The sequence below is a fragment of the Muscardinus avellanarius genome (assembly GCF_963383645.1).
Source record: "Muscardinus avellanarius genome assembly, chromosome: 18".
NCBI classification, from domain to species: Eukaryota; Metazoa; Chordata; class Mammalia; order Rodentia; family Gliridae; genus Muscardinus; species Muscardinus avellanarius.
Genome location: NC_137804.1, coordinates 2725947 through 2748283, shown reverse-complemented (window position 1 = coordinate 2748283; position 22337 = coordinate 2725947). Strand labels below are relative to the sequence as shown.

The 22337-nt window shown below is 46.3% G+C and overlaps 1 protein-coding gene across 4 annotated transcripts in view; it reads left to right on the top strand.

Annotated features, from left to right (window-relative positions):
* TRANK1 (tetratricopeptide repeat and ankyrin repeat containing 1) overlaps positions 1 to 22337 on the top strand; it is a gene marked incomplete at both ends in the record, with an annotated part of 100280 nt that overhangs the window by 10376 nt on the left and 67567 nt on the right. Inside the window, 2 exons of one of the 4 annotated variants that reach the window (XM_080714910.1) lie at positions 15774 to 15904; positions 19545 to 19671. In XM_080714910.1, the coding sequence (XP_080571036.1) occupies positions 15774 to 15904; positions 19545 to 19671 (258 nt within the window). Of the gene's footprint in view, positions 1 to 15773; positions 15905 to 19487; positions 19672 to 22337 lie in introns of those variants that run through there. The other 3 variants (XM_080714909.1, XM_080714911.1, XM_080714912.1) reach the window with 3 other exon arrangements.

Sequence of the window (22337 nt, the reverse complement as noted above, 5' to 3'; positions counted from 1 at the left end):
GTGTGGCCAACCACCTTGGTCAAAATATAGAACGATTCCACTCCCCTGAAAGCCCACCCAGACCTCTTTTCAGTCGCTGTGTCTGTCTCCCTAGGCAACCACTGTTCTGATTGCTTGGCTTGGCCTCTTCCACAGCTTCGCCCACATGGAATCATACAATGTACACTCGCTGGAGTCTGGCTTGCTTTACTCCTATTGCCATCTGAATCAGCAGTTTATGCCTTTTTATTGCCATGTCTCTTTTTTTTACTCTGACTTCTTAAAAATGCATTTGTAAATGATTTTTGGTATTTGATGTCTATCAGTTTTCTATTGCAGCCATAACAAACTACTACAAACTTAGTGGCATAAAACAACAGGAATTTATCACCTCACAGGTTGCATGTCAGAAGTCGGGTCAGCTTGGCTGGTTCCCAGGGCTGGAGTCGGGGCGTTGGCTGGCTGGGCTCTGAGCAGGACAGCCTGCAAAGAAACCTCGTCCCGCTCATTTGTGTTGTCGGCAGGAGTTAGTTCTTTGTAGCTCTAGGACCAGGGTCCCTTGTCCTTACTCAGCAGCAGCTGGGCACCTCTGTTCTGAAGGCCACCATGGTTCATTCATCTCCAAAGCCTGCAGTAATTGACCCAGTCTTTTTCTACCTTGAAATTGTCTTCTGGGTTTCTCCTGCTTTCCTCTTCCACTCAGATTATCCAGGATGATATCCCTGTCTAAAGGTATGTAATCTCAATTATATCTGCAAAGTTCCCTTTGCCATGTAATTTTATATATTCACAGGTACTTGTGATTAGGGTATGGATCTCTTTGGAGGGCCCATTGCTTGACTTACCACATGGTGTGAAGTCAAAATTTAACTTCTATGCATTTTTAAAAATTTATTTATTTTTTATTGGTGCAATGTATTCATACATCATAATGGTATAAATAAAATACTTTTGTAGGCATACATGCACACATCGCCCAGTTAGCCCCTGCCCGATCCCCACCTCATTCTCTCCCCATCCCTCCTTCTCATGCTTGGCTTAGTGGTTGACATCTAGTTTTATAGCAATTTATCCAATATTAACGATGATAATCTCACATAACAGTTTCATTTGTCTGATACCAAGCTTTTGATGACTTAAAGATAACATTTCAATATTTATTTTGCTTTCTTACCAGAGAATATTTTTTTCTTTTCTTTTTTTTAGGTGAAACTATCATACATTTATTTATTTATTTTTCAGAAAAAATCTACCCTAATATGGAATATGACCTCTAGATACCCAAAAGGATTTTGAAAAAGAACAGAGCTATGCTGGGCGTGGTGGCGCACGCTTGTAATCCCCGCGCTTGGGAGGCAGAGACAGGAGGATCACGCAGGTTCAAAGCCAGCCGCACGCGCTGGCTTAGGAGACCCTGTTTGGAGACCCTGTTTCCAAATTAAAAAAGTATAAAAAATAGGTCTGGGAGTGTAGCCCGGAGGTAGAAGGGCTTCCAGGAACCCCAGTACCACCAAAAAAAAAAAAAAAAAGAAAAAAGAAAAAAGAAAAAGAAAAAGAACAGAGCTAGAAGATAACAGAGCTAGAAGATGTATATTTTCTGATTTCAAACTTCATAAAGCTACAATAATTGAAACAGTGTAGTACTGTTCTAAAGGCAGATATATAAACCATGGGAGTTAAATAAAAGCCTAGAGCTAAATTCTTCCATATATTGTCAAGTTACTTTTGACAAGGTTTTCACAAACATTTGGTGGAGTAAATACCAATCTTTTAACTAAATATTGTTGAAAAATAATAATTACATGAAAAAGAATAAAATTGGACCCTTACCTAACACATATACAAATATTAACTCAAAATAGATAAAAGACCTAAATATAAATCTTAATACTATTAACTTTTAAAGAAAATCTGGGTCATAAAACCTCACAACGTAAAAATTGGCAGTGATTTCTTGGATATGATTTCAATGGCACAGGCAACAAAATGGTAAATAAACTCCCTAAAAAATAAAAAAATATTGTATATCCAAAGACAATGTAAACAGAGTTAAAAGTTACTGATAGAATGGGATAAAATATTTCCAAATGCTATATCTGAAGGTATATTAATATTCCAACTAGAAATCCTAAAAGTTAGCAACAATAAAAGTAAACAATACAATTTAGAGATAGGTAGAAGACTAACATAAATAATGAATCTCCACAGATAACCAGTCTTAGTTGTCTGTTGGATGGAAAATCTTGTTTCTCTGGTTCTGGTGTGTGTTACCTATTTCTTCTTTGTAGTTAATCTCTTTGAGTATTTTCTCTAGCGCTGGTTTTGAAGACATAAATCCCTTCAGTTTCTGTTTGTCGTAGAAGCTTCTTATTTCCCCATCTAATTTGATAGAAAGTTTTGCTGGGTAGGAAATTTTTGGCTGGAAGTTGTTTTCTTTCAGAGTTTGGAATATGTTACTCCAAGCCCTACTGGCTCTCGTGACTTGGTTTGGGAAGTCTGGAGTGATTCTAATTGGTTTGCCTCTGAAAGTCACTTGGCCCTTTGTTTTTGTTGCCTTTAAGATTCTCTGCTTGGCTTCCACATTGGTCATTTTGACAATTATGTGGCGTGGGGATCCTCTTCTCGGATCCTGTCTAAAGGGAGTTCTATAAGTTTCCTGGACCTGTGTATCGACCTCTTGCTCTACGTTTGGAAAATTTTCTGCTATTACTTCCTTGAAGAGATTGTTGATCCCTTTGGTTTCACCTTCTTTTCCCTCCTCTATTCCAATTATTCTTAGGTTAGCTCTCTTAAAATGGGCCCATATTTCTTCAATGTCAGATTCCTGCTGTCAGATTTTTTTTTCTAAATTAGAAACTATGTGTTCATTTTTTGAATGATCATCTTTTAGGAGCGAGATTCTATTCTCCATGTGGTCTAATTGGTTGTTTGTACTTTGAATTGAGGCCTTTACTTAATTAATTGCATCCTTTATCTCTCTTTGGCTCTCTCTGAATTCTTTTCGAAACAGCTCTATTATTTCTACAGTTATTTTCCTGATTTGATCTTCTAGAAATCTCTGAATTTCTGTTTTATCGGGTTCTGATGTTGTGGGGTTGTGGGCATTCATTGCTCCATTGTTATTCCTCTTTTCCATGATTTCGGAAGTTTGTGCCTTCTCTGGGTTCTTCCCTTGGGTCACTACGACTTCACTTAAGGTGCTCTGGATCTCGAGTCTGTGGTATCTCAGTCCCCACTACTCCTTTACTGGGTTGTATCGCAGAGTCTCAGACCCTGGGAGTCAATCGAGGCTGCTTTAGACCATGGGGGGGTGCCAGGTTGGGCGTTCTCCTATGGTTTGATATCTTTGCCACTGCCACTCCCCCACTGGGTCAAGTCCCTGGGAGTGCAGTACTGGGATTTCTCCTCTAGGGGCCACAATTTGACTCACTGTTGTTGAGTGCGCAGATGGAGCTGTTGTGTACTCGGTGAATTTGCTGCTGCTGCCGCCAGTGGCAATATGGTGCCACTGCCACACCCTCGTCCATGAGGCTGGCGTATTTCTTTTCTGTTTTTGAGCTCCACTCTGAGTCCCTGCAGGGTGTGCTGAGCCCAGCCTCTGGGAGCTTTAGATGCTCCCTGCGCTGAGAAATCTGCCGAATTCCTCCCGGCTGATCCGCAGCGGCTCACCTCAGCTTGCTGTCCGTCGCTCCTCTCTGGAGCCTGGTGGGCTGTTGAGTGCGTTGGTCTGGTGCTGTCTGGTGAACTCGCCGCTGCCGCCGGCAGTAAGGCGCTGCTGCCGCGTCCTCAGGCGTGAGGCTGGCGTATCTCCTCTCTGGTTCTGAGCTCCATTATGAGTTCCTCTCCTCTCTGGAGCCTGGTGCTGCAAGAAAAGATGGTGCCCGCTGCTTCGCGCCACGGCTCCGGCTGCAGCACTGCGGTCTGGTTTCTGGTGTCTCGTTTTTCCAGCCCTCTTTTTCTCTGTCCCTTGAAATTACATTTTTTGTTTCTCTGCTGATGGTGTTTTCTGGCTATGAAAGGCGCTGATTTTGTGGTAATAGAGATTGGTTGTTAGCGGGGCTCGTAAGCCCTGCTTTTCTCCGTCGCCATCTTCCCAGAAGTCTCATGTATCTAACTTCTATGCATTTAGACTGTTGTATGAACTGATTCCTTTTTTTTTTTTTTTCGTTTCTTTTAAAGCCACCATTTTTTACTGGGGTTCCTGGAAACCTTTCTACCTCTAGGCCACACTCCCAGATCCAGTTTTATACTTTTTTTTTTTTTTCATTTGGAAACAGGGTCTCTTTTATTTTATTTTATTTTTTTGGTGGTACTGGGGTTCCTGGAAGCCCATCTACCTCCGGGCTACACTCTGAGACCTATTTTATATTTTTATTTGGAAACAGGGTGTCTTAAGCCAGCGGGGCTGGCTTTGAACCTGTGCGATCCTCCTGTCCTGTCTCGGCCTCCCAAGTGAGGGGATTACAAGAGGGGATTACAAGTGTGTGCTGCCACCACGCCTGGCATATGGCATATATTTTTAAACATTATGTTTTGTTACATTGGTGTGTTTACTCCCACATGCTAGTAACACACTTTAAAGATAGATACATTTTACATATACATTTTAAAATGTTAGAGATGAGCCAGGCCTCTTGGAGCTTTTGTAACCTCAGCACTCAGGAGGCTGAGAATCAGGGAGACTGAGACGTGACTGAGACAGGAGGATCTCAGGTTCCAGCCAGTGTGAGGGAGCTTGTGAGAGCTGATTTCAAAATGAAAATTAAAATAGGAGGTAGAATGTCCCTGGTTTCAGTCCCTAGTACTACAGAAAATAAAATGTTAGAGAAGATTCTCTCTTGTTATTTCTCGTTTTGATATCTTGGCTATTCTGGTGTGTCTAATCCTTTAGATGAATTTGAGAGTTCTCTCATGAATGTCTTTACACATCTTTTAAAAATAACTTATTTTGGGAGCCAGGTGTGGTGGCGCATGCTTGTAATCCCCGCGCTTGGGAGGCGGAGACAGGAGGATTGCGCAGGTTTGAAGTCAGCCATGTTGCTTTAAGAGACTCTGTTTCCAAATATAAAAAAGTATAAAATAGGTTTGGGAGTGTAGCCCAGAGGTAGAAGGGCTTCCAGGAACCCCAGTACCACACAAAAAAAATACTTATTTTGTTGGAAGTGTATATTAACTAATATGGGACGATACTACATTTATCATAGTGAATTTGCCCAAACAGAAGCAGGTTGGGTATTTTTTAAATTTAAGATCATGATTTCTGAGTGAAGTTTTGTGTTTTCTCCAAATAAGTCTTGCAAACGTGTTTTCATAGACATTTTCTAAAGAACTTAAAAATGCTTTCTATCAGAATTACATATGTAAATTTTAAAATTAAAATTATTATTACAATTTTTCTTGGAAAATGCATGTTTATTTCCTCAGGTTGTTTTAGTCCTGTGTTAATTTAAGCCTCTGAGCTCAAATCGTAAAGCAGTGTCAATAACGATTAGCCTCCCAGGAGCCCTGCTTCTGTTCTTCTCACTGTTCCATTTGGATCTGAAAATTTAACGAAAAGCGTGTTCTGAGGCAGTGTTTAGTCAAGGGGCCAGGGTGACTCAGTCTGAGGTGAGTCAAGTCCTACTTGAGTACCAGGGAGACACAGGATGTTAAATTTGTCTCTTGAAAATTCTGAACAACTGGTCATGTGGGGATCAAACCAGTCGAATAACAGGCTGTTCTCCCCATCCCCCTTTCAAACAAAAACGGTTATTTCATGAAATCAGTTCAGAAAATGTTCTTCCTGCTTGCTTTGGAGGTAGACAGCAGTTTTATTGGGTTGCTCTTTGGTTTGATAGGTCTTTGCTCCATCTTTTAAAGGGGCAGAAGCAGGAAAGAAACTTAAAACTGCGTTTTTAGGGATGCGATGAAGCAGTGACCTCACTTCCATTTGTGATACGGTGGGCTCTGAACGGGATGCTTGTGGAGGTGTGGCCGCGGGATACCTAGCACCACTTGTGACCCCACACGGCCGGCCACAGCACGCAGACGTAATTCCAAGAGACTACTCATCCTCATGGATTAAATGCTGTTCAGGACGTAAAGACCGCAGGGTGCTCAGAGATGTCAAGAGGGTGGTGCAGAGAGCATGGAGAAGCACCAGCCCCTGGGCTCAGACCCTGCACTCCAAAAACTTGGGAAACCACCCTCAGTTACCTGCCACGCACACACATGGGGTGTGAAAGCTACGTTTCCCACCGACATTCCAGATGTGGCACCTGGGTTACTTCCCTATCCAGAGCCAGGCTCTCCAGTAGAACTTGCTGCGGTGAGAGTCTACATTTGCACTGTCAAAACACTGGCCACACGTGGCGCTGGAGTGTGGGAAGTGTAGCTAGAGCCACTGAGAAACTGAAGCTTTAACTCTATTTTAGTCAATTTCATTTAAAATGTTAATATCTGCATGTGGCTAGTGGCCACCATATTGGACAGAATGTTCCAGATAGAACAGAATAGTAATAGCAGCTAGATAAAATAGTAATAGGGTAACCAGGCGTGGTGGCCATGCCTGTAATCTGAAGTACTTGGGAGGCTGAGAGAGGAGGGATCAGAGGTTGGAGGACAGCCTCAGCAAGTAGTGAGACTATCATCAGCCTAGTGAGACCTTGTTTCAAAATAAAACCAAAATAGGGGTGGGGTGCAGCTCAGAGTTAGAATGCCCCAGGGAATCTCTAAGCACTCCCCCCCCCATGGTAATAGAGCTAAACTGGCATGCTTTTTAGCTCTATGTAACAAAACCTAACTTGAGCAGTAAGACTATTTCTTGGCTCATTTTGGGATACCAGTTGCTTGGCAAACCCAGCAGTCCTGTCAACCTTCTCTTTTCTGGCTGCCTACCATTATAGGTCCAGTTAGTTATTTTCTGACCTGTGAAACATGTGCGGTCTACTTGGGGGCTTTGGGGAAGTTCCTTCTTTTATGAAGCAGTCGAGTGGCACTGGGAGCCAGCCATGTGGCTCTTCCCTTCCTCCTCTTCCTGCCTTGAAAGTCATGCCTGGAGTTTTAAGAACCTCGTGGAGCAAGCATGAAGACAGGTGTGCCTAGGATGGTGCCGCAGGGAGTTGCAGGACTCCATCTTGTGGGAAGATGGGCCTCCTGCATGAGCCGCCGTCACATATTCTGGGAGCTGATGGATGGATCGACATTAACAGAAGTTCAGAGATGGAGCAGGTTTCAGGATTCTCTCAAATCAGTTCCCCACCAATTGTCCTGTGGCTCCCTGGGCTCTGTCGTCTTTCTGTGAATATTGGTTTTATCCTTAGGGCAGAAGCGAAATGCGGCTGAAATTTAGTGTGTCCCATGTATACATCTTGATGTCTAGAGTCACAGGCTCACTTCCACCTTGGTAGGGCCCTAAGTACTAGAGAGGTCTTCTTGAAGCTGATTCAGAAGCAACGAACCACTTCCTCAGAGTCCCCCATTAATATCTCCTCACGTTTCATGGGATAGAACTGTGCTCCACAGTGGGTACTGGACCAGTCCTTGGCAGGGGCATAGGATTTACTTATCAAGCCTTTAGGGACTAAGGGTGGAGTTGGCTTCCCTTAAAGCTAAGGGGTCTTTGGAGGGGGTAGAGGTGGATATAGAACCAAAGTTGGGGTTCAGTTAGGCAGGCGTGGTTACATTAAAGGGCCCAAATGGGCCCTTTACATTAAAGTAGCCAAATGGGTAGAACATTTACATTAAAGTAGCCAAATGGGTAGAACGTCAGAGCTTCCTAAGTTTATCATTAATTTTATTAAGGGTCAACTTTCAAGTTTCTGCCATAAAAAATTAACCTGTTTTTAGTTTTTACTACACATTTTCTGGCACCATGCTATCGCTAGAGTCCCGGGAAATCTTAGCCACTTACTGGCAATTGTTGTCTTTAGAAGGTTTATTTCCTGAGTTTCTGGTGGCCTGTGTGCTGTGTGTCTGGGTGGTGGATGGAAGGTGTCTAGGTCAGAGTCCATCTTCTGCCAGCTGTCGGAGTGATATTATTAAGCTGAGAAAATGAACTGAAATGAGGCTCACATATTGTTATCTAGTGGTCACTTATTAAAAACAACACAATTCTCTGTGGTTGGGTCAATTTGGAACTTCGTAAAAGACAACATTCGTGTGGCCAATAAACTTATGAAAAGGCACACACACCCACTATTAGTCACCAGGAAAATGCTAACTAAAACCACAATGAGATACTACATGGCCACCATTAAGAAGACCGGTAGTGCCTAGCGTGGAAGTGTTGGCAGCTTGTACTTCCAACACATTGCTATTGGGAGTCTAAATTGGTCCAACCGCTTGGAAAACTGGCAGTATCTAAGCAGTACATCTCCTCTGTGACCCTGGTAATGTTCCCAACAATGCAGACATTATTCATTGAAAGACATGTACAAGAACATTGTTAACAACTCCTTAATCATCTCAAGCTGGGAACAACCCAAATGCTCATCAGCAGAATGGTAAATAAGCTGCGGTGTGTTCGTTCACCCCGGCAGCACAGCGCGGAGGGGAGCCGTAGCCACTGCAGCGGCTCGCGGGAGGTCACACAGGTCACGGTGAAGGAGAGCGAGCCGCGTGAGCCCACTGAGCGGCCGAGAGTCTCAAGACAGGCAACACCTGTGGATTAGGAGGCAGAATGGTGCTGGAGTGGGCTCGGCCTGGAAAGGGGCAGCAGGGCATCTTCTGAGGACCCAGCCATGTTCCAGTGTAGATCTGCACGGGAGTTCTATGGGCAGAAAACTTACATGAGCCACACACAGCGCGTATACACATCACTGTTTTACATCGGCAAGGATGTTGTCAGAAAAAAAATTGGGCCTGTTTAAGGTAATGGGATAAGACAGATCCCCACCGTGTGATTTTTCATTACTGCTGTGTGGTAATTGTGGATGTATGTTGTCTGACACTTAGACTGTAACCTCACGTACATTTATTGCATAGTGTGGTTATTTCTTTTTGGTACTAGGGATTGAATCCAGGTGTGTTCTACCACTGAGCTCTACCCCAGTCTCATTTTTATTTTGAAATAGGGTGTTGCTAAGTTGCTGAGGACAGCCTTGGATCCGTAGTCCTCCCATCTCAGCCTCCAACTATTGGGATTATAGGCGTGTGTTACTGCACCCAGCTCATCATGTGGCTACTTTTCTGGTCGCAGGAGTTGTATCTGAGTACTGCAAACCATCTGCACGCGACGCCTGCTAGGAGACGAGTTCTACTTCTGTCCTGGTGGGGCCAGGACCTTAGCATGGCTTTCTGAGCAAATCAGTATCTTGGCTTCCTTCACTTCCCTGGATGTACATGTAAATGAGCACAGCCAGGGACAGGAGAAACTTTGGTGTCCTCCATCTTTTTGGTATCTCAGTGTAGCAGTGTGCATAGGAAAAGAAATCATTTTTTGTTAAGCTTGGAGTAGAAATCCAAGTGTAGCCAGGTGCGGTGGCACAGCCTCAGGAGGCCAGCCAGGACGGTGAACGTTGGAGGCTGCCTGGGCAACTTGGCAAGGCCCTGTCTCAGGACAAGCATTAGCAAGAGCTGAGGAGGGAGGGAGCTCAGGGGTAGAGTGCTTCTGGGTGCAGGACTGAGGCCGGAGCGGGGGAGAGAAATCTAGGAAATGTTCTACTTTTGTGTGGATTAGTGTTTCTGTTTCTGCATTCCTATTTTGTTTCTTTTTACTTTAAAATGTTTAATTGTAGTAAAAGACATGAAATTTACCATTTAACCATTTTACGTGTGGAAATAGATCATTCCTGTTAAGTATATTTGTATTGTTGTCCAGCTGATCCCTTGAATTTTACTTGGTAATCCGAAACGCTGCCGCCCACCCTCCAGCAGCCCCATTGTGTTTGGTATTTCATTTAACAGTGTCCTCAAAACTCTTCCATGGGGCAGCATTGTCAGAACCTACTTCTATTTTGTATATGACACGTTTTATTTATCCATCCATCAGTAGATAGATCTTACTTTTAATATTTCTTCTTTAATCTCCCAATTCCTCTAGGGTAGTGTTTTTCTCAATCTTTTTTTTTTTTTTTTTTTTTGGTGGTACTGGGGTTCCTGGAAGCCCTTCTACATCCGGGCTACACTCCCAGACCTATTTTATACTTTATTATTTTTGGAAACAGGGTCTCTTAAGCCAGCGGGCCTGGCTTCGAACCAGCGCGATCCTCCTGTCTCTGCCTCCCAAGCGTGGGGATTACAAGCACGCACCACCACGCCCGGCTCAACCTATTTTTTTTTTTATTAGATTCCCCACTCTAACTGTATTTGTTTTTCCTAATATAGCGTCTCATTCCCCAAGAATTATAAACACCACAGACAATATTATTTATCTGATTCTTTATCATATGTATGTCTGTGCATTGCGCATAAAAAATTAAAACTTTTCACTCCCCCAAAACCAGTTTTTGGGGGTGATAGTGCTCACTGAGAAGGCATACTGCAGGGAAACCACTCCCAGCCCAAATTCACCAAATACACTGGTAACAAAAGAAATGGCGTGTGGAGAACATATCAAACTCAGCTCCTCTTTTTTCCCCTCCAACTCTACTTCCTCTTACCCTCCCTTAAACAAACAGATACACAGGCAGAATGAAGGACATTCTTGACCTAACCTGTTTGGTTGAAGGTGAGAAGTGTTTTTTCTGGTCTGTTTACTCTAATATCTGTGTGATTATTTATTGAATTACAGTGTCTATCTAATAGACAAACTTCTGGAGGGATGGTGACTCTTTTTTTTTTTAACCATCAAACTCCTGAGGCTTAGCATAGTCCTTACATTTAGACATTGTGTAAGTATTAGGACTGGAGTGTTTGGAAAGTTACAGATCCTCTTGGGAAGCACATGGGTGCTGAGTGAGTGTGTGAAATGTCTCTAGGAGAGGAATGGGCTTGAAAACAGACAAGAGACCCTGCATGTTATGGGGAGAGTAATTTATGGTGTTTCTTTTTTGCTAGTACTCTGTCCTTTAGGATGTAAATTTTACAAGGGCAGTTCAGGGCCAGACTAGCCAACACATTTTGGAATTACCATCTTCCCTCTGAGGTGCATGTAGTTGAGTGTGCAGGCCACTTCTCTGGGCGTTGGGTGGGGCAGGCAGGTGAGACAGTGAGGTGAGGGGCAAGGGAAAGTCTTTATTGTCCTGCTAAACACTCTGAGCGGGAAGGCTTTTTTTGGGGTACTTTTCTCACCCATAAAAGTACAAAGTGCTTTTCCAGAGGCCTCTGAAAGATTTTGAATGAGTCTTTTAAGAAAATCCTTACTTTTCTCTTCCAACACTTGCATCCTTTTCCCCATGGGAAAAAAAAAGCAAAAAACCAAAAAACAACCCTCCCATAAAACAAAAAAGCAAATTGGAATCCTGGGCATGATTTCTGAGTTTGGATTCTTGTTTGGACCTTCTCTGTATACCTTCCTGGAGAAGAGGAAACACTTTTAAGAGGCGCTCTCTTTGGATTCAGCTTGGAATTGTCTCCACTCCCACCATTCCAGGCCTGATATTGGGTCATGGACTGCTTTTGGAGTCTTTTGAAAGGATTTTAATAAAAAAAAAAAGGTACCAACAAAACCCCACAAAAGTAAACACGTGTTGCTGTAGGAAGAGCAGAGCTCCCTGCTACATCCTTTAGTTCTTGTAGGTTCTTTGGCTCCTTCTAGGAATCCAACTAATAAAGTTGATTATTATAAAAGAGCATCAAAGTTTTATAATTTTTGCATGTACATGGGGATGTTCACAAGAGAAATGATGTTCCAAAGATATGATCAAAGCCTGTTGCTTTTTATTTCTTTTTAGATAAAGAACAATCAATCTGTGAGGGAATGACAGGACAAATGGACAGCTAGCTGGTCGAGGGCGGTAAATTCTAGGGATGTCACCCAGAGAGGGCTATGTGGGGGAGGCGGTGGAGAGGGCAGGGAAGGAAAGATTACTGCAGAGTTTGTTTACTCGGGGCTATTGCAGCCCAGTCTCCAGTCTAGTGGCTGAGGCTATCTCCCAGTCCCGGTACGGGAAGGACATCCCTCCCGAAAGAATCCAGGCGGCTGGCTGCCTGGCTGTAGGAAAGGCAGGCCAGATGGCTGCCTTCAGTCACAGTTCCTCAAGTGACCACTGCACCAGTTGGGTAGATTTTGAGATGGCACATCTTTAACTCCTTTGTTGCCAAAAATTCAAGTAGAATTCACGTATGAAGACAGAGACGTCCTCTCCCCAGTCCAGCCCCCCCCCCCCGCCCCGTCCCGGAACCTCTGTCATTTGCAGCCTTTCTCTGTAGATAAGTCGGTTACAGAAGCTCACGTGTGTACACACAGTGAGTAACAACAGCCACACCTACTTGAATCTGCTGTGTTTTGAACGTGCTTATTTTTCTTGCTTTTGCTTTTTCCGCATAGCCAGGCAGCCAGCTGGCTGTGATACTGCCAGCAATTGCACTTTGAACTCTCTCAGCTGCGTGCTGAGACTCAGGAAAGCCAGCTCAGCGACTGAGAACTCATGCGCATCTTGTAGCTTTTGCATTGTTACCAAAACTGGAAGGGTAGGGGAGCGACTGCGTGGTACCCAAACGTTCTATGCCATTGTTGCCCTTGCTGACCTGTTATCTCCGTTCTGCTCTTGTAGTTTAGCTCCTCTTTTGGGGGGGCACGGGCAGTTGAGCCCAGGGGTGTTCTACCTCTAAGCTATACTCCATTTCTATTTCAGTTTTTATTTTGAAACAGGGTCATGCTAAGTTGCTGAGACTGGCCTCAAGCCTGTGGTCCTCCTGTCTCAGCCTCCCTATTTAGGCTTTAAGTTCAGGCCATCCAGGTTTCAGGTCCAGGACTCCCGCTTGCCATGGTAGTAGCTACTGCAAACAGCTGCTTTTGCCTCAGTTTCCCTATGTAAAGCGGGGACACTCATGTCAACCCATGGAGTTTCTTAGGAGAATGAAAGACACAGTGATAGCAAGCACATAATAGGAGCTTAGTACATAAGGTTATCAGGTGCATTATCATTATGGTAAGTTAACACATTAAATAACTTCATAGGATAGACTGCCAGAGGCTTTCAAAAAGACCCCGCAGCCGAGCTGTGTGTTCTGTGGCTGGCTTATAAGCCAGTCTTCTTTATAACGAGAACGAGGCTCCCAGGGAGTGCTGTGCGGTTGGCGCGCCTTCCGTCTCCTTTGATGTGACTGAACCAAGGAAGAGTAGAACCAGAGGTGGGTGAATTTGTTCAGGGTTTGTCCACAGAACATTCAGGGCCCACTGTTGATTTCCAGAGGAGTGTGAAAGCAATTCCGAACTGAACAGCCTTTATTGTTTTATAAACACAGTAGAAACATTTTGTATTTGAATTATTCAATCAAACCTTTAAAAAAGCCATATTTTAATAACATTGATCGTCTGATTACCAAGACCACAATATTGCAGAGCAATTGGAAATTCAGAAAAAACATGAGGAACATTAAACGCTGCCTAATCTCAGTGGTGTTGCTCTTAACATTTTGGCAACACATTATACATGTATTTACATTAAATTTGGGATGATATGTCTTATGTAACTTGTATTTTTCACTTACAATCTCTATTAAATATTCTTTTACAACTTGATTTTAAAATAGCTGCATGATATTTTACTGTATGGGTCTGATTAAAATCTGCTATGCACCTCTGTACCATTTAGGGCCACTTGAGTTTTTCACGGTGTGCGCATCCGTGAGGCCTGATCTGTCCGTGCACGCACGTCTCCCGGTAGGCAGCGTCTGGCACTAGGGCTCATTCCGCTACTTTCGATGACACCTCGTTGGCCTTTCCATTTCTTTGCTCCTGGTGAGGGCAACCCTGCATATCCAGTCTCTGGACAGTTAGCATTTGCCTTGCATTCCTCTGTAAATTTTCTGTTCGGAACTCACATATTTTGGTCAGAGCACTGGTCTTTTCTTGCAGTGGACAAGATTTATGTAGGAGGAATATTAACCCTTTGTCAGTGCTTGCAGTGATTTTCTTGTTCTAGTTGTCTGATTATGGCCAGTTTAAAAAATGTTTATTGGACAAAGGGTTGACAGTACTGGAAAGAGAAACATGTCTTTATTCCCTACTTAGTCAAAGCCTGACCTTTTTCCATGTTTTTCTCAGGCATCTCTATATAAGTCTGAGTCATATAATTTAGAGATTACTGAATGTAGAGTGTAGGTAGAATTCTGACTTGTTCAGGAGTCATAAGCTTCATTTTGGTAAAGCTCTGCCTAAGGAACAGCACAGTCCAAAAACCCTATTCCCAACTCTTATATATATATATATATATATATATATTTTTTTTTAATTAAAAATACGTCTATTGCTGAATTATAGTCTCACATCATGATGTAATTCAAAGCTGGTCGTGGAGGTGCACACTTGTAATCCCAGTACTTGGGAGGCTGAGACAGGAGGATCGCAGTTTCGTGGCCAGCCTCAGCTATTAAGTGAGGCCCTCCGCAACTTAGTGAGACCCTGTTTCAAAAAAATAAAAAATAAAAAATAAAAAATAAAAAATAAGAAAGGACTGGTGTGTAGCCCAGAGGTAGAATGCCCTTGAGCTTAATCTCTAGCACCAAAAAAAAAGATGTGATTCATAATAATAGGGATATACACGCCACAGCCCTTGGTGAGCTTCCCTGTCACAAACAAGCCAACATGTACACCTGCACGGTTTTGCTCCTTCCCCCAGTTCCTACCAGGACTTGAAATGATAAAAATTATTATCTGTCCAGGAATTGAGTCAGCCAGACAGCGGATGGGTTTTATGACCTGGGTAGACACGTGCCCTGTGTGGGTGCTCAGATCACCCTCTGTGTTTCCAGTGCCGCTGGGAGGAGGAAATCCTGAGGGAAATCTCTTCTGTGGCCACCCTGTCTCCGTGGTGGCTGCTTCTCCAGGCTCTTGGCCATTCTCCTGCCTTTGGCCAGCACACTCCCTGAGTCCCCTGTGTGCTCAGGGCTGCCGGCTGCTTTTCCCCAGCCCTCAGGCCCCACCTGAGAACATCAGTAGCACACATCCTTTCTGGGTCTGGCCTGACATTGGTACGCCACAGATACTTAACTTATGTGCTAGGTCATAGAGAGACAAAAATAAACAAGATGGAAATTACAGCCAGAAAGAAGCGAGGACCTTTGGGTGATACAGGCAAATAAGCAACAGCAACTTCGGGGACAGTCACTCCAAGGCTTTATGGTGTCTTAGGAGGGCATGGGGCAGGCGAAGCTCTGGCCCGTATTGTTGCCTCTGTAATGGGGACTTGAGAACTACCCTTCCCTGCCCTGTTTCCCTGGTTGAGCAGACAGGAGGGCTGTCGGCCGAGTCCAGTTTGCTCTGGCATGGCTCAGTGTCAAGGGCAGAACTGGGAAATACCATTAGCAGATGCTTAAGCAAGTGACCAGGTGCCTTTGAGCCTCAGTTTCCTCATCTGAACCATGGGAACGGTGCCTCCTTATGGGCTGTGGTGATGGGAAACGAGAGAGCAGTCAGTGCCACTTGTGGGCATCGTACCCACTCCCTGCCAGGTACTACTGTCCCAAGCCCAGGCGCAGCCTCACAGAGCTCGCACTGAGCGCATGGGCGGTCAGGAGAGGCCTGAGAAGGGAAAGGTCTCCTCCGGCTCCCTGCGTGATCCCCTGTCAGAGCAGTTGCCAGGGTGTGCCTCTGGAGGTGGGTGGGGCTAGAATGAACCAGCTCCTTCACCGGAGGAAGCCCTGCAGAGTGGAGGTGACGCCAGCAGCAGGAGCCTGGCGGGGAGCCCGGGGCAAGCCTTTCCTGCAGGATGGACCCCATTGCTTATGTTGAGCTATTGAAAGAGTCTGGCAACCAGGTTTTTAAGAATGGGAACTTCTCTTTGGCCATCAAAAAGTATGATGAAGCTATCCAGATTCTCCTGCAGTTTTACCACTGGGGGTAAGTATTATTATTATTATTTTTTGGTACGGGGATGGAACCCAGAGGCTTTCTACCTCCGGGCTATACTCCCAGACCTTTTTTATATTTTATTTGGAAACAGGGTCTCACTAAGTTGCTGAAAGCCTCACTAAGTAGCTGAGGCTGGCTTCGAACCCGTGTGATCCTCCTGTCTCAGCCTCCCAAGCGCGGGGATTACAAGCGTACGCCACCACGCCCCGTTGGGGGTTAAGTATTTGGATTCCCCACCAGCATTTTTTAAATAAATGAGGATTCTATGTTTTCTTCTGGTCACACCACCTGGCTTCTGTTTCCTTTCTCCCTCAGACTGAGATTGTTATTGAACAAGGGGAACAGAAAGTGAAACCCAGAGGACGGTCATAAACACAAGGAAACTCCTTTGTCTGCAAGGGAGTCAGTTTCTGGGATGGCTGAAGTCCCCATCCTTTCGTCTTCTTGGTCTCCTGTGCCATTTACCGCAGGCCACAGAGGCACCGCCCAGACAGTGAGGCTCACCTGCTCCTCACTGCAGCGGTAGGAGACCTGCTCTCAAACGCTGCAATCCCTCATGGTGAGGGACTGCTGAGGACCCACGGAGCCTTTTTATGTAGGTTACAGCCGTCAGTGTAGTCCGAGTTAGAACTTGAAATGGAGAAAAAAGTTAAACTATGTAATTATTCATTTAATAAAGTCTCAGCAATAAGTCCATTGTCTTTTGATGCAAAATGCCTTTATTTTCTAAAACGACACATTTTGTGAGGAGAGCGGCACATTTTTGCGGCCCTCAGTGTCTGTGTCCTGGAAGGCAGATGTGTCCTCCGCCCGCCTCCGCACTCAGTCCTTGGTGATACCACATCACGCAGCCTCTGGAACTTGTAGCCTCTGGAACAGTCCCTGTGTGCTGCAGAGAGAACCAGTGTGGGCGAGGTGCATATGGTTTTAGTATTACTGTTCTATAAGTTTCTTGTTGTTGCTGCAACAAATCACTGTATACTCAGTGGCTTAAAACAATACCAATTTATTTTCTTACTTCTCGAGCCAGAAGTTGGAAATGAGCCCTGTGGGGCTCAGTGGGAGCTCTGAACCTAGTTGCTTGCCCTTTAGTCTTTGAGGGCCGGCTGTGCTCCTTGGCTTTCGTCCCCTTCCTCCGTCACAGCGCTGCGCTCCAGTCTCTGCTTCCACTGCCGCTTCTGTCTTCTGCTCTGGAAGTGTCTTTCCCTCGGGAGGGCCCTGTGATTGCCCCCTGATCCAGGATCTTCCCACCTCACTCGCATCAGCAGGCCCCCTTGCTCATAGCAGGGAGCGTTATTTGGGGGCCACTGTTCAGCCCGTCATGGCCGTGGAGCTGTTTGAACCTTGTGGCCACTGCAGTGGTCTTGGGGACGCCCCTAGAGGCTTCCAGATCATCCTTGGGAATGGCTGCAGGAGACGGAGCAGAGGGCCTCTGCGGTGCATCGCCTGAGCGTGCCCTGAGAAGCGCACTGAGTCTCCCTCCTCCCTCCTGCTGCCTGTGCTCTGCACTCCAGCTGAACTTGAGTTGACCTAATTGGCGAGTGCCTTTAGTTTCTGTGTTCTGACTCATGGGGTACAGATCGGGACTGTGTCAGAGCGGGGTCTAGAGCTCAAAACATTCAGCTTCCTTAACGAGGTAGTGTGGTGCAGGGGTTAGGGCTGTGGACCGCCCCCACCCTGTGTGCTCCTAGCTCAGCTCCTCCAGCTGCCTGGCCGGCCACTGAGGGGGCTTCTGCGTGGACCTTCCACGTGCCTGGCGTGGAACCTTCCCCACTTCCTCGCCCACTGCCAGCCACTTGCTCCCCTGCTGTTAGTAAACACCAGGCTTAGAGGCCTCTGATTCACAGAGCCCAGATCCTTTCAGGAGAGTGGGGCTGAGGGAAGGACGAGGTAGGAAAGCCCCAGGCAGGGATGGCGTGTGAACCGTAGCCGGGCAGCCCACGGCAAGCCCTGGAGCGCACATGGCCCTGCAGAGCTGGCTTTGCCTTGAGGCAGGAAGGCTAGCCCTGCGATAGTGTCTATCAGTCTGGTAGTCATTGACTGGCCTCTGGGGCTGGTCTTGGGGAGTGGGGCTTTGCTCCGCCTGCCACAACTAAATACTGTATCCTGGGTGGCTTAAGCAGCAGGCACTTACTTCTCACAGGTCGGGAGGCTGGCGCTCATGATGAAGGTGCCCAGTTTGTGTATCCAGTGATAGCTTTTCCTGGCTTCTAGATGCTGCCTTCTCCCTATGTCCACCCTGGCCCAGAGAGGGAGGGGAGGAGGAGGGAGAGGGAGAGCCAGAGCGAGCGCAGGCAGCCAGGCACACACATGCGTACACATGCTCTGTGGCATCTCTTTTTATAAGGACATCGATCCCATCCAGAGTCCCCCACCGGTCCGACCTCATGGAAATAGCGTCCCCGAGGCCCTATCTCTAAAACCTGTCAGGGGTTAAGGCTTTAGCATATGAATTTTGGGGAGACACAATTCATTCCATAGCATGGTTGTGACTTCCTGGGGAGAGGGCAGCTCTCATTAGGCTGAAGGTAAACCTCTGGAGAGAGAGCCCCTAGGGGCAGCAGCAGTCGTGAGCAAGGGGTCTGGGAAGGATGCTGTGGCGAGCCTCCTTTGCTGGTCACCTGCTGGGTGTGCCTCTGGCCCTATCCCTTTACAACTGGAGGGACTATGGACAGTGAAAGGACCAGGAAATCAAGGGTGGGGACAATAATAAAGGTGACTGTTACTTTGCTATTTTTGTGTTTATCTGCATTACCTAACTTTTGTACAGTGATTTGTATTGTTCTTACAATTAGAATATAAAATAAAAAAATCAAAGTCTTGCTTTCCTCCATTGTGTGTATTACTTTCCACTGGCATCTGGGCTTCTCGACACTGGTGTATTTTATATCTTCCTTCTCCTTCTGGCCTAGTTTTACCTGTAAGCTTGCTGCTGCATCGCCAGGGGGCTCAGGCTATAGCGGTCCCTGCCCTGCCCTGTGCTAGAGGGCCCGCCTTTGGCCATCCTCCAGCTGTGTACCTCCCCACAGGCAGTAGTCTGCGGGGCTGGGCCCTCGCCTCCCCTTCCTTGATACCAGGTACCAGGACCTGGAGTTCTCTGCCCGAAGACCCTGTGCACAGGGCCTACTGAGGAATCTTCTTCCCAGATGTCTAAGGAGATGATGGTTGATCACGTGCTCCGAGAGGTCCTTCTTGTGGTGCGCTCTCATCCAGTCAGCACCAACACCCACGCAGAGCAGTTCACACCCTATCTCGACTCCAAAGCTTTGGTGGGAAACTCCCATTCTTAGGACTAGTCACCCTTTTGCAACATCTTCAGAGAGCTCCAAAAAGTAGATTTGTGGAGATCAGTGGGAGAGGGAACCAAGGTGTTGAGAACATTAGCCATCGAAAGGGGGAGCCGAGAATTTGGGCGTGAGGAAGGACAGAGTTTGCACTGTTTGCACATTATAAATACTCTCGGGTTCATGGGGCTGCAAGGGACAGGTCTGCTGGGCATAACTGAGACATTTTCTGCTGACCCCCTCTTCCAATGGCAGCAGCGAGCTCCAGAATGGTGCCTCAAGGACAGTTTTGGGTGTTTGCGGAGTGATTGCTTTACAGATCACCGTTTTGTTCTTTCTCACAGGGTTCCCCCGAGGGACCTGGCTGTGCTGCTCTGCAACAAATCCAACGCCTTTTACAGCCTTGGGAAATGGAACGAGGCTTTCCTCGCCGCCAAGGAATGTCTCCAGTGGGATCCAACCTATGTCAAGGTACAGGCCAGTGGCAGTGGCGGCGGGAGCTGCCGCTGTTTCCTCCTGCCTCTCTCCCTCTTTTCTTTTGAGAACAATCACGCTAGGAGTGCTCTCTGCTCGCCAGACCCTGCAGGGCATGTGGGCATTACTGGAGAGCAGTCAGAACAGCCGTGGCCATGTCGACCCTCACTCCAGGGGCTTGGCCTCCTGCAGTGGAGGCCCCGAGAGGCCGGAGGAGCCCATTTTGTTCTGATGCCGCTGTACCAAAATTCATGATCTGCTCATGTTCTTTTTATTATTACTTTCGTTGGTGCCTTGATTCTATAGCAGTGAGATCCAAAACAGTGCATTGCATACACTCACGTCACTTGTCACTTGGGGGTCCCCTCTAAGTCCCACCCCACTCCATCTCCCATGCTCCATACAGTTGGTGGGATTGCTGGTGACATCTTCACATAGTAACATCGCATTATTTGATGTTTCCTTCCTCCAGCCCCCCCAGTCTCCTCCCATAATCCTACTGGTCTCTCCCCTCCTTTATGTGACATTCCTTTCTTTCCTTTTTTTCTCTCTAGCCTCTGCATATGAGGGAAAACACGGCCCTGAGACTGATATCACTTAGCACAGTGTTCTCAAGTTCCACCTGTTTTGCTGCAAACGACACACTTTTCTTCCTCGTGGCTGAGTAAAGGGCATTGTGTGTATATACCACACTTTCTCTATCCAGTCATCTGTTGATCGACGCCAGGTTGGCTCCGAAAGGTGGCCACTGTGAATCATGTCGGACCCACCATGTGACCAGCTATACCACTCCTTGGTGTCTTCCCCAAGGGATTAAATTGGAATCCTATAGTGGTATTGTTCACGTTCTTTACTGTCTGTAGCAAAACTTTTAGGTAAACTATTTCACATGCAAGCCGGCTAGAGGACACAATACCAGTTATTCAGAAAGCATTCTTTACTCTAGAAATCAGCCATTTTGGAAGGATCAGGATAGTTTCAGAGGCCAAATAAGACCCTTTAAAGCATTAAAAAAGTAAGTGATCTTTGGATTTTTTTTTCCAGTCAAAGTACCCTGAGTGTCCATTGTTTAGCACTAGAAGCTCAGGGCCTTGTGCACACTAGGCAGGCACTCTCACCAAGCCACATCGGGGCCCACTGCCCATTCTTTTAGGCAGCCTCCTGGTTCAGGTGCCTCCAGGCAGACAGCAGGAGCAGGGCACCATCCCAGCCCTGCATTCTCACTCAAGCTGGGAGAGGAGCGCATGGGAGTGAAGCGACAGGCTGAAGGTAATAGCAGTTCTGGAGCCATGGGAAGCAACAGACGGTATCAAGTGAGTGGGCTGGACAATTTACAGAGGCTCAGGAGAAAGCGGGGCAAGCATAGGCCTTCCTGTCTCGTGCTCTGCTGCGCGCTGACTGGAGCAGCTTGGCTGAGTTGCTCTTCTCTAAGCCTCAATTTCCTGATCTGTAAAATGAGATCATGCCTGTGCCTTGGAGTTGCTTCAGGGATTAAGGAGACGTGAAGCAAAGCTGTTCGCACTCCTCAGCAGGAGTTTTTAATTACATCCGTAGAGGTGTACCGCTCATGCGTGACTGCCGGAAACAGCCTGCACTGGGCAGAGCGGGGAGGTCGGCCTGCAAATTACTCCAGTCCTGAGCGAGGGCTTGGATAGTTTACTTTATAAGTAGGTACTGACCCATAAGCCTTTTTTGTTGGAAAAGGTGTGTGTGTGTGGTGCTGGGGTTCAAACACAGGGCCTTGCACATGCTAGGCAGGTGCTCTACCACTGAGCCCCAGCCCCAGCCAGAAGGGTGGGGTTTTAGAGGTTATTGGCTGATTTTGAAAATGGGAGTATGTTCCTGATAAGTTCTTCCTGGCTCTAAGCAGGTAGGGGGGGAGCAGTGGGTTTGGCTGCACCCTGAGGGTGAGGCTGGAGCCCCAGGGTGAAGGGTTCTAAGTGATGTCCCAGATGCTTCCCTGAGTGGCCAGACCTGCAGCAGCTCCTGATAGCTCCTGGCCCGAGTGCCTCTGCCCACCCTCCTTCATCGCCCTCTGCAGGAGAGGACGCGTCTTTTCTTAGATGCTCTTGCGGTGCGGTGGTCAGGCCCCTCTGAATGGACTGACAAGAGACAGATTAGCATGGGGAAAGCATAGCAGTTTGATTTAATGCTAATTTTTGTGTGATTTGGAGCCTTTCTAGAGAAGAGGCGAAGACCCCTAAGACCGTGACAGGACTCAGAACTTACATGCTATTTTTTATGGCAAAGAAAAGGGGGGTTTTTAGACTTCTAGGGCTGCAGACTGGGAAGGTAAGTATTTGGGGGAAAGGAATGGAAGGTAGGCTATTGGAGCTTTGTGCAGGTCCATCTTGGAACTGACTCTGTCTTCTTCATAACTAAATTTCTCTAGGTGAGGGGATTTATAGTGGGCTCAATCTTGGGCACCTGAATGTAGCTAGTTAAGAGAAGCTACGGGAGAATTATTTCTGCAATTATTGAGTCTCAAGTGCTTTCAGTTTAAAATAATGTGTGTGTGTGTGTGTGTGTGTGTGTGTGTGTGTGTGTGTGTGTGTGTTACAGAGGATTAAATCCAGGGATATTCTTCCTCTGAGCTATACCTCCAGCCTGATTTTTATTTTGTTGAACATGCAGTCCTCTTGTCTCAGCTTTCCAAAACCTGG